Source organism: Caretta caretta, chromosome 6 (genome assembly GCF_965140235.1).
Source record: "Caretta caretta isolate rCarCar2 chromosome 6, rCarCar1.hap1, whole genome shotgun sequence".
Lineage (NCBI taxonomy): Eukaryota > Metazoa > Chordata > Testudines > Cheloniidae > Caretta > Caretta caretta.
Genome location: NC_134211.1, coordinates 25,951,142 through 25,966,912, shown reverse-complemented (window position 1 = coordinate 25,966,912; position 15,771 = coordinate 25,951,142). Strand labels below are relative to the sequence as shown.

General features: G+C 38.5%; 1 protein-coding gene and 1 non-coding gene across 6 annotated transcripts in view; both read left to right on the top strand.

The window, feature by feature from the left end:
• The window catches only part of NAP1L4 (nucleosome assembly protein 1 like 4), a 56,020-nt gene that overhangs the window by 29,966 nt on the left and 10,283 nt on the right, over positions 1-15,771 (top strand). For 3 of the 5 annotated variants that reach the window (XM_048855172.2, XM_048855170.2, XM_075129330.1), the window contains 3 exons: positions 2,893-3,032; positions 5,904-6,049; positions 9,219-12,479. In XM_048855172.2, the coding sequence (XP_048711129.1) occupies positions 2,893-3,032; positions 5,904-6,049; positions 9,219-9,715 (783 nt within the window). In that variant the 3' untranslated portion in view covers positions 9,716-12,479. Of the gene's footprint in view, positions 1-2,892; positions 3,033-5,903; positions 6,050-9,218; positions 12,480-13,285; positions 13,309-13,684; positions 13,805-15,166; positions 15,197-15,771 lie in introns of those variants that run through there. The other 2 variants (XM_048855173.2, XM_048855175.2) reach the window with 1 other exon arrangement.
• On the top strand, positions 1,219-1,338 carry LOC125639261 (small nucleolar RNA SNORA54). Its single transcript, XR_007357442.1, has one exon. It is a non-coding gene; the product is annotated as a small nucleolar RNA SNORA54 (small nucleolar RNA).

Below are 15,771 nucleotides of genomic sequence, written 5' to 3'. Positions count from 1 at the left end.
AAAAAAATCTTTTGTGGGATGGGGTGGAGGAGACCACAACCTCCCTGAAGTTTCTTTCCATCCCCCTGAATTTCATTCCTGGAGTATCTTCTTTAGAGAAGGCAAAAGTACTTGCCTGTAACTGCTTTTTTGATAGTATCATTCTGACAAGATTCTTGCTCATGTCCCTTCAGACTTCTTGACGATGTTGTTGGTTTTTGCACGTTGACCCTGTTTTTACATTTTTTGTAAGGGGATGGATGGCAGGGAGGAAGCTTTCTTCCTGCAAAGTTGAAACTGACTACAGTGTTCTAAGGGTAATGGTCAAACTCATGCTGGCTCAGGCTGGCCAGTAGAGGGCCTTGCAAATGCTCCACCTACTATCACTGCTCTTAAATGAAAAAACCCTAAGAGCTTAGAGCTGACATTGTTTTGTTAGGTAGCTGAGACCAGGGGTCCTGTCAGAATATTTTTAGAAAAATCAAATTTACAAGTAATCTTGTTTTCTCTCAGCTACCACAGAGTAAACTTCTTTCTGGTTCTTATGCATTAATACATTACTGTGGCTTGAAAATGCTACACTGGGATGTTTGTCGAATAAATTACTCAATTGGGTTTTTTAATCCTTGCAAACTGACTTTAGTCTGTAATTTTTTTCCTCAAAAATATTTTAACTTCTATTCACAGCCTCTCTTCACACTTCATTGTGTGACTGTTTATATTGTTGAGTGTTGTGACAGTGCAGTTGTCCATGATAAAAGGTGTGTGTACACACCAGACTTGTTTCATTGCAGGACAAGTAGCAAAAAAGATGGACTTTCCCAAAAGCTTTAATGATTACAAGAGTTGGAGAATAATTTGACTTCATTCTGTGAGGTGCCCCGGCTCTGTAAAATAAAACAAGAGCTCAAGTGAGTTTCACAGAGGGGCATACAATACCATATGCACAATGGTCTGTTGCCTGCCAACCTAAGATACAACCAGGAGATCCCAAACTTGGTGGGTTGTGTTTGAGCACAGAAACAAACCCTTTAAAGGGTTCTGATTTTTTTTAATCCAAATAAAACTTCTTAAAGTGTAGTTCAGAGAATGTTAATAAAAACTCTTCTGTTCTGCAGATAATGTCATACTGTCACTCAGCTTAATTTTCTGTGGTTTAAAATAGCTTAAACAAAATTGCAATTACACTTGGTTTTTAGGGCTGGTCAGATTTTACCAATCAATTTCTTTTCTTGCCATTTGCACTGTTCGTAACCTGTTGACAGTATCTTTCTGGTAATGGGTTCCATTCCAGTGCTACATTAAATCCAATAATAGAAGACTGACAAACTCAATGTCTCTTCTAGCTTTGGGACAAACTTCATAAAAAGACACTGAAACTCTTACCCACTTTACAGGAAAACTGCTCTCTGGTCTTTTATAATAGTGACTTTCTGAAAAATGAGTCACTAATTTGTAATAGTAACAGCATTGTGTGTAACTTCAATACTTGGGATTTTTTTCATTGCAGAAAGTACTCACTGCCTCAGTATGTTATGAATTACCAGATTCTAATAAAACAGTTTCTCTGCTTCAGAGGCATAAGCTGCAAACTAACTAATGGAATTATCCGTAATTTTTGTTTTGGACCAAATGTGACCTTAGCATAGTTGCTGCAGTTCAAGAAAGGCAGTTTTTAAAGGAATATAATCAAACCTTGATACTGAGGAGTCATGTTCATACTATAACTTGTTCTGTTCAGTTTATTTTAAATGTCAGATACATCTTGCTCACAAATGACCTCAATAAATCTTAGTCTTCAATATTTAGCAAAATTAGTCACATTTTGTAGGGGAGATGGTCTTCCAGTCTTAACTATCAGGATCCTGTAGCTAGGTGCTATGCTCTCAAACTAGTGATTCACTTTCAGAATATCACTTCAGTAAGTGGTTTTCTAAATAAATTGGAGAAGGTTTCAAACTATACGCATGTCAAAGAACATTTAATATATTGCTCTGATTTGTTATCCTGAAGAGAGATGTAATGATGCCATACAAAATAGTATTGCTATAACTTCATTCTTATTTTTTTATATATCTGGATTTCTTAATTCTGTAGTATTTTTCTGAAAACTAACTTTTTTTTTTCTGGAGGAGGGAAGGGTGTTGGCATTCCATTGTTGTCTAATTCCATTTCAGATCTGCTTCTAGTTGCACAACACTGCCAGCCCTGCAAATGTTCTCACAAATCAACAATAGTAAGATTTTTGCTGGCAAAATGGCCATCAGTTATCTCATGTAACATGAGTATTCAGTGGGGTTGTATAAGTGTTTGTTGCAATTTTTAAAAAAATTTTTAAATAAAATACAAAAATGTTTTGTTTCTTAATGAACAGTTTTGATTTTTTTTAAGATTCCATTCCTTCATGCCCATTTTTTTTTTTTTTTTCAGCCACAACTATTAAATTAATTAAACCTGAATTTGAGGATTGTTTGTATCCCTCCACAAGGCATTTTCTGGCAAGTTTACTACTTGCCAACATTCTCTCGCCCGCCGCCCCCCCTCCCCCCGGTTCTCACTAGTGACAGATACTCAGCTTGACTTTTAGAGCCAAGGCTGAGTTTGTATAAACTCCGCAGAGTTTACAAGTCTCCCCCTCACCTTTTTATTTTTACAAACTTAGTAAGATGCAAAGCCTGTTCCTCTTAAAAAGAGGATCAAAGTATTATCCAAGTCTATTTCTGTTAATTATTGTACTTTAAAAAATCATTACTGTAGTCAGCAGATACGTATTTAACACATGCTCTTTCAATTTCCTCTTACCTGTATTGGTTCAGAATTTGGTCATCTTACTGTTTGTGGTGGTGGTGGTTGTGTGTTTTTTTTTTTTTAAAGTCGGGTATAGTTTAAAACAATAATGGACCTTTCTTTTAGTCTTTCTCATTAGAGTTCTACTTCGAGCCCAATGACTACTTTACTAATTCAGTCCTGACAAAAACCTACAAGATGAAGTCAGAGCCAGACAAGACTGATCCCTTTTCATTTGAAGGCCCTGAAATAGTTGATTGTGAGGGGTAAGGAAAATCTTTGTTTTAAAAATATTTTTGGAGCTTCTAGTCTGTATTCTCCCGGACTCTATTTTTTTATCTTAGTAATGGTTGATACTAGGAAAAAATCTTGTGGATGAAAGCATGAAGCTGGTAGTATAGATAGTAAACTCTAACAGTTTTATTCTGTGCAGATGGAATATAATATGCATTTAAAACTGTGCCTCTCCTGTTCAAGGGATTAGTAGTGAGGATACAGGTCTTTCAAATTCAGTCCAGGAAGGTAGTGGCTAAAAGTTGTTTTGGTTCAAAGTTAATGGCTGGTCTCGGTCTAGTCCTTATTGGGCATTTGCCTGCCTCACAAACACTACAATCACAATTGGCATTAAATTAGCATTCTTGAAGTTCAACAAAAAACTTTTCAATAGTCACGTGTAGGCCTGGCAGAACTTGATTTTTATATAATTAAAAGAAATTGGATATTTATTTTTAAGCATCTTTTCCTGATTCTTATGAATTTAAATTTTCGGTGGTTGGAAATTAGGGGGGGGATCAGACAATAAGTTAACAGTGGATGCTGAGATTCAAAAAGTTAAAGCTTTATAACTATTAATGCAAAAATTGTCAACATCGGTGTCAGAATACACAAATTAAATATCCTTAAATCCAACTCGGAGTTCTCAAATAGCATTTTCTTACTTTGGCTATCTGTAATTTGTTTTCAATGGCAATTTTTTTCTCCATTTGTGTGTGCAGCAAAATCAATATTTACTAATAAAAATGTAATCCTTCCAAACCTAGTCAGGTATGAGCTATCCTCTAAGTCTTTTTTGACACGGTCCATGGAAGATTGAGGTATGTTGACAAGTGTGCTGAAACTAAGGCACCCTGCCAACGTGCCTCAAGTGTTCAGAATATTGCAAGCAAACATTTATATTTGGAAACAGTTGATGCAGGGGTCCCCTGGTAGAAAAAAGAGAAAGTAGGAGGGACACTTTATGCTAGTGGTTAGGACATCTACATGGGAGGTGGAAGATCCTGGGTCCAGGCCCCCTGCTCCAATAACCCTTTCCTTATTTATTCAGAGTGCAACAGCTTCAACAGGAAGGTGTTTCATTTCAGATTATCCCATAGGTCAATGGCTAGAGCACTCTCGTGAGAGGTGGGAGACCTCTCTGTTCAGATCCTTTCTCCCACTCTCTGGTAGAAAGTGGGGAATTGAAGTGGGTCTCTCACATCCCAGCTGAGTGCTTTTATCTGCTGGACTAAAAGTTCTAAGGGGGCACCACCCCTTCCTCATCGTCGTGCAGCTGGATTTTGAATGGAGTCCAACCTGGTAGGTGACATCTGAGCTTGCCTACTGGATCAGGCCCTACACATGATTTAAGCAGCTGAACACCTGTCTTCCCATGTTTGTGAATCGTTCTGGGACTTAGGTGGGAGATGGGTGTCTGGACACCTAAAAGAAGACATCAGTGTGCATGCTCATAGGCAAGAATATATGCAGTAGGAAACTTTTGACTCTGAAAAACATAGGCACCGAATCAGCTTAGGTGCCTACAGGATTTGATGGCAGTTTTGTGGATCGCAGTGGAGCCAGAACTGGAACTTGGGTGCTGAAATGGGAGACTAGGTGTTTAAGGCTATGTCTACACTACGTAGGGTAGCGCTGAAACGCTGCTGCAGTCAATGCACTGGGGGCTGATTTAGTGGGTCTAGTGAAGACCCGCTAAATCGATGGCAGAGCGCGCTCCAGTCAACTCCAGTACTCCTCCAGGAATGAAGGGACCGTAAGGTAAATCAACGGGAGAGCGTCTCCCATCGACCCAGTGCTGTGTAGACACCACAGTAAGTCGACCTAAACTACATCCACCTCAGCTACGTTACTCACGTAGCTGGAGTAGTGTAACTTAGGTTGACTTAGCACAGTACTGTAGACATAGCCTGAGTCAGGGGTTTAGGTGCCTAAGTACATTCATGGATCCCACGCTTAATTACTGGGATCAGTAGAGCAAGAAAGCAATTGTTCATTGACCCTATCCATGTAACAGCTAATTATCAAATTGTTCTGTGAGACCATCTGTGGAACAAGATGTTTTTGGCCACTGAACTGTTGGCTAAGTGTGCCAAGCAGCCTTTAATTAAAGGTTTGTTTCAGTTAGGACAGAACTGTTTATGCTGCAGCTCATTCAGTGGTACCAGTAGTCATGACTAAACTTCATCTAGATATAGCCTCTCACTTGAGGTGCAGGGAGAACCAAGTCAGGTGACGTTCTGGCAGCAAGGACCGGAACAGCAAGCAGTTTCTCGTTTAGTATACGCTGGGCTCAGTTCTTTGGTTGTTTAGTCCAAGCTGTGCTTTGTACACGACTAGGGCAGGGGACTGTAAATATGGCTGTCTCTCCTTCACAGTTCCCTGATTCTTGGTGCAATGGGACTACTCTGATCCCTGGTATGAGCAGATATTGAACTGTCTCTTAATTTATGCTTGGCTGCCTGCAGCTCAAAGGGAATGTGCCAGGAGCATAGTGACACTCTGGCCATGCCCCCACTTCCCCACCTAGGGATTCCCTGACAGCACCTAGGGATTCCCTTACAAAAACAAAATACCTGGCCAGATGCAGAAAGTTTATAGCTTCTTTTCATTGACAGAATTGTGCAAAAAGGTGTGAACAGATATTTGGCTCCTGCATTTAAGAAAATGTTGGTTTGTACACTGAACATTAGTCCTTGTAACTACAACATTAATAAATTCAATATGTTCAAAATAGGTTTAGCATTTTGTAAAGCAGTCTCAATTATCTATGCCTCGATTTTTATTGCACTAAATGCCTTATTTCCCGTCTTCCCCCAAATGTCTTTTTGCATTAAAGCCTTTATTCCTTGTGCTGTTTTTAGGTGTACTATTGAATGGAAGAAAGGAAAAAATGTTACAGTTAAAACAATCAAGAAGAAGCAGAAACACAAGGGTCGAGGCACAGTTCGAACAATTACCAAACAAGTACCCAATGACTCTTTTTTTAACTTCTTCAGCCCCATAAAAGGTAAGCTTGTTTGAGCAGCAAAAAATACCTGGATTTTTGCAGTTACCCAAACTCTGTTTTTACAAAAGTAGTTTCTTCACAGTGGCTATATTTAGGCTATATGTTGTTCTGCCTTTATGATGTGACTGTGGTAACATTTAGCCACTCATTTGAAGATATTTATATCAGTCCTAAGCAGTGGGATTTATATTGGGGGAGTTTTAGAGTACTGAAACAGACTGGGTGTTGTCACTCTAGTTTTGACGCTGTAAATATCTGGAGCCTGAAACAAGTGCTATTTATTAGCCTGAAAAAGCTGTTATTTGCTAATAACTAAACTCAGATTTTGCCTTGACTATAACTATAGCTAGAGTAACTCATTTAGCAATAAGCTAATTCTACAGGGAATTATTAGCTGAAGAACAGTGTAGACAGGACTCCTTTTGTTAGCATATTGTGCCTGGCCCATGTTCTTAATATTACTAGTTTTAAGGATATTTTACTTTTTACCACAGGGTGGCTCCATACTTCTATTCTAGATGTAATGTGTGAAGATTTCACATCCAATCTCTGTTCAATAGACCAATCTCACTTAAGTCTTCAGTAGTTACATCCTGTTCACCCTGTAATTATGTTAGGGTTTGCTGTAGTGCCTATCATTGTATCCAAGTGCTAATCTGACCAAATTAAGCAAAATTGCTAGTGCACTTCAAGAGGCCTTGTGCTCTTTTCCCTTTTCTGGGTAGTAAGCCCTGTTTGCACCAGGGGGATTTCTGCAGTTATGTTTATCTGCCATACAGAGAGATAAAATACATACCTGTGACTGCCATATCCTAATATATGTTATGTGCATTCTTTTTTGGTCTCTATTTGATATTTTGGAACACCTATTTGTATACCTTGAAACCTCCATAGTAATAAGAGTAATAATAATACCTTGCTCTTTATATGGGGCTTTTCATAAGTACCTATCACATTATGTAAGATATAAATAGTAATGCCACCAAACATTATTTTATTTTTATATAAACATCCACTTTCTTCAAACAAGACAATCACAAATTGCGTGAGTTGTACCTGGATTTGGGATGTTGGGGAGGATATAAATATAGTAGGCTAGATTCTTTGGCATGCCAGAGCTCCATAATCTGAAAAGCAGTGCAGATTTGGCATTATGCTACTTTTCTACTTTGACCCTGGGGGTATCCAAAGACCACATTAGCACCCCTGTGGCTTCTCTAGATTGCAACAGGGGTCAAACTTATGCTGGCTGGAATGGTGCTTTGGAGACCATTTTGCTGACCCCAGGGTTGCTGGAACACACTCCAGCTACATCACCACTTGTCCTAAACTTGCCTCTGGAGCAGGACCAGCTGGTGTAGAGCTAGCTGGCTTTAGAGGATTTCCCTATGATAGGAGTATTCCCAGTGGCTCAATAACTTAAGTTTCACTTGTGCTGTTATGATGCAAAGAGGATTTAGCCTGGGCTGCAGGTTTGGCCACTACATACTGTTGTATGTCATTCAAGATGGTTTGAACTGTATTAACATAGAGAAATTTCTTCTGCAAGTTATACCAGTGTGTATTCTGTCTGTCTGGAGTAAATATGTGGCTCCTTCAAATGCCTTACAAATCTTGGTGCTGGCAAACTGATACTGGTGAGCTGTAAGGTCAAAGAAAATGGCACACATTTCGCTTAATACAGTGTATGCATAATTCTCACATATGTTCTCCTAATGCTGCAGACTGCTAAAGTTGGAAGGTATTAAAAAAAAAAAAAAGTAGACTTGTTTAATATTTTAAACTATACTTAACTAGATTGTAAATAAGAGTCCAACCATCTGAGATTGGTCTCTGATGGCAACCTCCAACCTTCTCTTTAAATATGTGAGTTTTTGAGAAGTGTTTCATCATGTGAACTTCATAGATGATGCACTGATCAAAAATGGTCATAGGTTTTTTTTGGTAGACATGTCTCCTTTTGTAAACTGCCTGGTTAATCCCTTGGTAGCACCAGCACATGTTGTATAGTCTCTCCAAGTCTTTCATAATTAGGCTTGGAAGGATTGGATTGGATTTTTGTCAGTAAATGTGGATTTCAGAGTGTAAACACAAATGAATGAAAACATTTATTTTCACCGATTTGAAATTTACAAATAGGCAAAGTTTAAAAAAAAAAAAAGCTGCTTGAACTTCTTAGCATTTGATTTTAAGGAGATTTAATACATATTTTCATATGTTGTGGTGGTCCCTATAATTTTTGTGCCACTGAAAATCTAACTCAAACATCTTCAATTATACAAAGAAAATTAAACGTGAATTCTGCCATGCCTATTCATAATACATAGTTCATGTCTGGAATAGAAAATACTTGCACGTGGAATGTGTGTAAATATAGTATGGCTGTCAATCGCAGTTAACTCACACGATTAATTTTTTTAATCACGATTAATTTTTTATCGATTAATCAGTTTTAATCGCACTGTTAAACAATAGAATACAAATTGAAATTTATTCAAATATTTTTGAATTTTTTCTACATTTTCAAATATATTGATTTCAATTACAACACAATACAAAGTGTACAGTGCTCACTATTTTTAATACATATATTTGCACTGTAAAAATGATAAAATAGTAATTTTTCAGTTCACTTCATACAAGTAGTGTAGTGCAATCTCTTTATTGTGAAAGTGCAATTTACAAATGTAGATTTTTTTTTTGGAAACATAACTGCACTCAAAAACAAAACAATCTAAAACTTTAGAGCCTACAGGTCCACTCAGTCCTACTTCTCGTTCAGCAAATCTCTAAGACAAACAAGTTTGTTTACATTTATGGGAGATACTGCTGCCGGTTTCTTATTTACAATGTCACCTGAAAGTGAGAACAGGCATTTGCATGGCACTTTTGTAACTGGCACTGCAAACTATTTTTACATGCCAGATATGCTAACCACTCGTATGCCCCTTCATGTTTTGGCCACCATTCCAGAGGAAATGCTTCCATGCTGACGATGCTCATTTTAAAAAAAAACTATGCACTAATTAAATTTTAACTGAACTCCTTGGGGGAGAATAGTATGTCTCCTGCTCTGTTTTACCTGCATTGTGCTGTATATTTCATGTTATAGCAGTCTCGGATGATGACCCAGCACATGTTGTTCGTTTTAACAACACTTTCACTGCAGATTTAACAAAATGCAAAGAAGGTACCAAGGTGAGCTTTCTAAAGATGACTACAAAATTTGACCCAAGGTTTAAGAATCTGAGGTGCCTTCCAGAATCTGAGAGGGAGATGATCTGGAGCATGCTTTCAGAAGTCTTAGAGCAACACTCCAATGTGGAAACTACAGAACCTGAACCACCAAAAATCAACCTTCTGCTGGTGGCATCTGACTCAGATGATGAAAGTGAACATGTGTTGGTCTGCACTGCTTTGGATTGTTATCGAGCAGAATCTGTCATCAGCATGGACGCATGTCCCCTGGAATGGTGGTTAAAGCATGAAGGGACATATGAATCTTTAGAGCATCTGTTACGTAAATACCTTGCCACGCCGTCTACAACAGTGCCATGTGAATGCCTGTTCCCACTTTCAGGTGACGTAAACAATAAGCAGGCAGCATTATCTCCTGCAAATGTAAACAAACTTGTTTGTCTGAGCAATTGGCTGAATAAGAAGTAAGTCTGAGTGGACTTTGTTTTGTTTTTGAATGCAGTTATTTTTTGTACATAATTCTACATTTGTAAATTCAACTTTCATGATAGAGATTGCATTACAGTACTTGTAAGAGGTGAGGTGAATTGAAAAATACTATTTCTTTTTTTTACAGCACAATTTGTAATAAAGTGAGCACTGTACACTTTGTATTCTGTGTTGTAATTTAAATCAATATATTTGAAAATGTAGAAAAAATCCAAAAATATTTGAATAAATGGTATTCTGTTGTTCAACTGTGCAATTAATCATGGTTAATTTTTTTAATCTCTTGACGGCCCTAATTTATAGGCAGATATAAATTTAGATATAGCGGTAATACACTAATTACTTGCATCAAGCAGGGTTTCATCTTGGCTTGCTGAAGTCATTATCAACAAAGACAGTAGTGGCAAAAGTTTAGACTCTGAAGAGCAGTACATTGGCATCTCATATGCTCCCCATGTGCAAGTGAGAATTGATTTATACCAAATTGTCACTTCTGGAGTGGGAGCTAGTGCACAATCTGTTGCTTGTGTTTGGTCTCATTAAATGATAACCAGTCTCTCCACTTTTGAAACGCAGGCACCTTAAGCCCTGCTCATGCAAAGAGAACTCTTGCTGCACGTCAATGAGGCTCTAGTAGATGCAGGATTCTGCCTGTTCAGTATTAATCACAGGATTGAGGCCTTAATTTGTAGCTAATATCAGTATATAAATACTTCTTGGAAAAGATCTTAATTTTCTGGAACGGCGGTAACAAAATCAAGGTATTTAATTTGTCAAGTGTTAATGCAGAGATAAAATATAGATGGCATTGGTTGAAAAGTGTATATCTTGAGTCTTCGTATGCCATAAGTACCCAATGTTCTTTCTACAGAAGTGACATTTCCCTGTGCAAACATCTGGATGTGACCACATAGGAATGGCAGTGCAGGAATTTAAATTTTATAACTTTTATATCTTCATTATAATGTGATTTGCAGTGACATTTAAATTGAATTTAACATGGGTTAGATTTAGGCCTTGTCGACACTGAGTTTTGTCAATGCAAGTTATGCAGATGATCAAAAACCAGTATTACATCGCTTGTGCATGTTCACACAATGTTCCTTCTGTTGGGAGAGCGCATCCACGGTTGGTGCTCTAACATAGACAAAGAGAGCAGTTCTCTTGTAGCTATTCCACTGTGCTACTTGCCACCTTCTGCAGCTAGGAGTTGTGGGAAGGCGGAATGGTTTGCAGTGCATCATGGATGATGGCTCAGTGTCCCATGATGTAGTTTTTTCTGTCCCATCATTCTATGGGCTTCTCACTGCGTTTCACGGCATTTTTTAACAGCCCGTTGACTGTGTGCTCACCATCTGTGTCTGAAAGGATGGATTCTGCACTGCTCTCTACTTTTGTGATCACTGTTATGAACACATTGCAGCTGGTCATGCAGTATCTCATGAGCATCCAATCTGGACAAGAATCGGAGGTGCCTGACCTGCTGTGTGCCATGGAAAGATGCACATTACTTTTGGCATTCACAGAGCAGCTGCACATGGTGGACAGTAACTTTTGGGCTTGGGAAACAAGCACTGGGTGGTGAGATCACATTGTTATGCAGGTCTAGCATGACGAGCAGTAGCTGTAGAACTTCCGGATGCAGAAAGCCACCATCCTGGAACTGTGTGTAGAGCCCTCCCCAGCATGGCAACTCAAGGACACCAAAACGAGAGCTGCCCACTCAGTGGAGAAGCGTGTGGCAATTGCTGTGTGGAAGCTGGCAACTCCAGACTGCTACTGATCAGTCACAAATCAGTTTAGAATCAGGAAGTCCTCCGCTGGGGCTGCATTATCGTGAATGTGCAGGGTCATTAATTGCATCCTGCTACAAAGGACTGTGACTCTTGGCAATGTGCGTGAAATAGTAGATGTGTTTTTGGTAATGGGATTCCCTAACTGCGGCGGAGTGATAGATGGCACACACATCCCAATTTTGGCCCTGGACCATCTTGCGCTGGAGTACATCAATAGTACAACAGCTCCTCCGTTACCCCTGATTTCCCCTAAGCCTTTGCAGTGCTTATGAGGGGTACAGGAAATATGGTTCTATACTGTAGTTTAAATGAATTATTACTCAGTTCTATATTAATATGCCTAGTAAGGAATCTATTTGTCAAAAAACATTTCCTGAATCTTTTTGGTGGTCTGTATTGTTACAGACATACTTGCTGACAGGTATTTTGAAAAAAATTACCAAAATAATTGAAACTGGTATGATTATAGTGTGGTGTTTTGACAAAATATGCAGAATTGTAAAATATTGTGCGCAGAACTTTTAATTTTTTGGTGTAAAATTCCCCCAGGAGTACAGCCTGCTGTGTACTCCATAATGTTGGTGAGGCTATGGGTGAAAAGTTCCCCTGGTGTGGACGTGGATCGCCCGGCAGCTGATTTTGAGCAGCCATTAAACAAGGCTGTTACAAGGGCACAATTGGAGGCTATTCGAATCAGGAAGGCTTTGAGGCACCATTTTGACAATGAGCTCCAATAATGTCTTTCTCTACAGCACTCTGCCATGCTTTAACTTGCTGCCTTGCATGAAAATTTTGGTAATTCCTAACCACAATTTATACTCGGCAAATGATCAGATTGCCACTGTATATTAACTTAATCAGCAACCACCATGTATGGTTTCAGAGTAACAGCCGTGTTAGTCTGTATTCGCATGTATGGGAGAATTATAAAGATTGATTATCTTTCAGAGTGTGTTTTTATTAAATACCGATTAACAATACACACAAAAGGCTTGGTGGGAAGGAAGAAACAAATGAAGGGCACTGTAGGCTCTTATGGCTGTGTGTAGTTGCAATAATTTTGGAAGCTGTCCAAAAAGGGGGAGTGAATGGCGTACTGGGGCAGGTCGGGAAGTTGCAAGGAATGTGTGGGAGGAGTTGGGGAAGGCATGGAAAGTAGTTCTTTGTTCGTTGCAGTGTGGGGGGCTGAGCAAACACGAATTCTGCTTGCAGTGTGATTAAGGACGTCAACATCTCCGTTTTCTCCTCCATAACTTTTATCATCTGCTCCTGGCCCATTAAAATTTGCTTCTGGCTCTCCTTTCTGTCCTGCCTGGCTATTTTATAATTTTCTTCTAAAGCCTTTCTCTATGCCCTGCATTCTTGTTTTTTGGTTTCTAAGGATTGGAGCACCTCCCAAAACCTGTCCTCCTTGCTCCTCCTTTGTTGCTTCCTTATCTGTTGGCAAAGCAGGAGAGTTTTGTTGGTGGATGGAACATTGTACTGTGTGTACCTTCACTGTTTTGTTGACAAAAACTGACTTTTGTCGACAAAACTGTAGTATAGACGAGGTCTTGGACTGAAACTGAATTGTTTTCCTTTCAGTAATGCTAACAGTACCCGCAGGCTTTACAATTCTAATGTAACAAACACTAATCCACACAACACTGGTAAGAACAGAAACCTTCTCATAGCGCATTCTTCAAGCTTGAACAACCAGATGGGCTGGGTTTTTCAGCGTAACATGAAATTTTTTTCCTCTTTCTATTTGTAGTGTCTGGGGATGGAGAGTCATTGGTAAGTCTCACTTTAACAAGATTTGAAATCTCTTTACTATATTTTTGTCCTAAAGCTCCCCTTCCTAGGCTTTACTCAGATGCATACATCAGTGATCACACACAAATTTCTCCATTAGTCTGACTTTTTTGCCTACTAAGAAATCTGAGCTACAGCTTCATTTAAAATAACATACTTTCTTCACTGGCCCCTGCACTTTCCCCAGTAGCCCATTTCTTCCACGTCATCCCCAATATCTCTGTATTACAACAGCCCTTCTTGGTAAGAGGTCACGTTGGCCACAGGATATCACTGAATCATGATGAACAGCATTATGTCTGCATAGTGTTGCATTTCCAGTAGTAATTCTCTAAAATCCGATTGACTTGCTTTACAGGATGAAGATTCAGAGTTTACTTTAGCTACAGACTTTGAAATTGGGCACTTCTTCCGTGAAAGGATAGTCCCTCGTGCTGTACTTTATTTCACTGGGGAAGCAATAGAGGATGATGATAACGTATGTATATTGCTCACCTGTCTTGTATGTCTTTATACTTGTGGCTGAAATAGTAATACCATTACTTTCTCAAATGAAATAAAAAAGTAGAATTGGTTTTTCTTTGCGTGGAATAAGTTACTCATCAGAATCAGATACACTCAGAGAATGCAGTGAATAGGGTCACATTGCCCTTCCCCCCCCCCCTTTTTTTTTTTTTAAACCTTCCATTGACTGCCTAGGACTTCTGAAATCAGGTAGAGGGGGTTCTTTTGGACAAGGCAACAACCACAGTATCCCTATTATTGGCGTAGCCCACAGAACTGATCCAGGCCATGACTGTGCTTGCTGAGCTGTAGCTGCACATTTGATTGGACCTCTGAAGCAATACAGCATCTAGAATTTGGTTTCCTTGAGTGGGCAACTTCATACTTTTTTGGAGGAAGTAGGAAATATAGCATTTAAAACACTAGCTCAAGGCAGAAGAGAAAGCTTCTGGACTAAGGAAGGATTGGCCTTTTTTCTTTAAAGATGTGTGTATTTCTAAACTGTATTGCCTTTACCAGTTTGGTTTAGGCAAATAATTTTAAATACTGCTTTGAAATGAGAATTTTTTGTAGTATCTTGTCTTCAAACAGAACCGAATTAAAAAATAACGTAAAATCACTTATGCTGAATACTCAAAAAAACGCAGCCGAAAAGAACACCAGTATATTGCTTAAACTTGCATTAGTATAAATATACTAGTCACAAGATGGTAATAGCATCCTTTATTTGTAAATTTCTTGCTCTTAAGTTTCTCCCTAATGCTGCTTGAATGTTCAGTTTGTTTAAAAAATGTACATTATTCAAGAAGCATATTCATTATTTGTATTTATTCCATGAGTTCAATTTGTAAATTAAAAGTAGGGCTTGTGGCTCTTCCTTTACTTAAACGTATATTCTCTGTCTATATAATTTCTAATGATTATACCCCAATCATTGTCTTGCTGAGCTGAGTGAAACTGCATATCTTACTATACTACACATGTCTGAAAAGCTATATTCAAGATTTGGTGTCACCCTTCTTGATATAAGATTAAATGACAATTGTCATGGAGGCAGTATTGTTTAGAGGCTACAATGAGTGGGAGAACGGGATAAACTGGGAGTTGGGAGACATTGATTATAGAATTCTGTTGTTACCAACTCTGTGTAGGACTTGAAGCAAATTACTTAGTTCTGTGTATCCCCATCCACGCCTGTAAAATGGGGTTAGTGCTTTAGAAGGTAAATTAAGCATTTTGAGATTATCTGAAGGGTACTCTAAGTGCTTGCATGTGCTATGCCTATTTTAGCTAATTGCATAAAACATTCTGAAAACCTGTTTTATTTTTGTTTTAGTTTGAAGAAGGAGAGGAAGGAGAAGAGGAGGTGAGATGCTTATTGTGTCGATTTTAGATTACTAATCCATATTCTCCTTTCTGAAATAGTAATAACTAGCCCCAAATAGGACAAACAAGGAAGTGTGTATTTCATGGTGCCATGTTCGTACTCCTCTACAAAATAGTCATTATAGCTTAATGTTAAGCAACTGTAAAATCTATACAGATTTTAATTTTTTCCATAGGTATATTCCATAAAAGCACACATTCCAATTATGTTCAGTATCTGAGCTGCACTGTCAAAATACAGTTGTAACTCTTTAATATTTGACAAAGGAGATTGTCACTTCCATTTATTTTAAACCATGACTTAATGTTGAAATTGTTTTGTGGGCAGATGCGAAGATTGCATTGCACTGAAAAATGTTTTGTGTACCTGTTTATCAAGTTAAACCTTGGGCTGTAAGGAAGGCTAATGGGAAATGCAATCTGAGTTAACATGCTGTGGGGACACACGCTGGACAAGACTTGTGAACTGTCTGTTTTAACTGTTCTAGGGATGAGGCTTGGTCCTCAAAAATTAAATACATCCTTTTAATTAAGAATTGTTATAAAGGGTTTAAT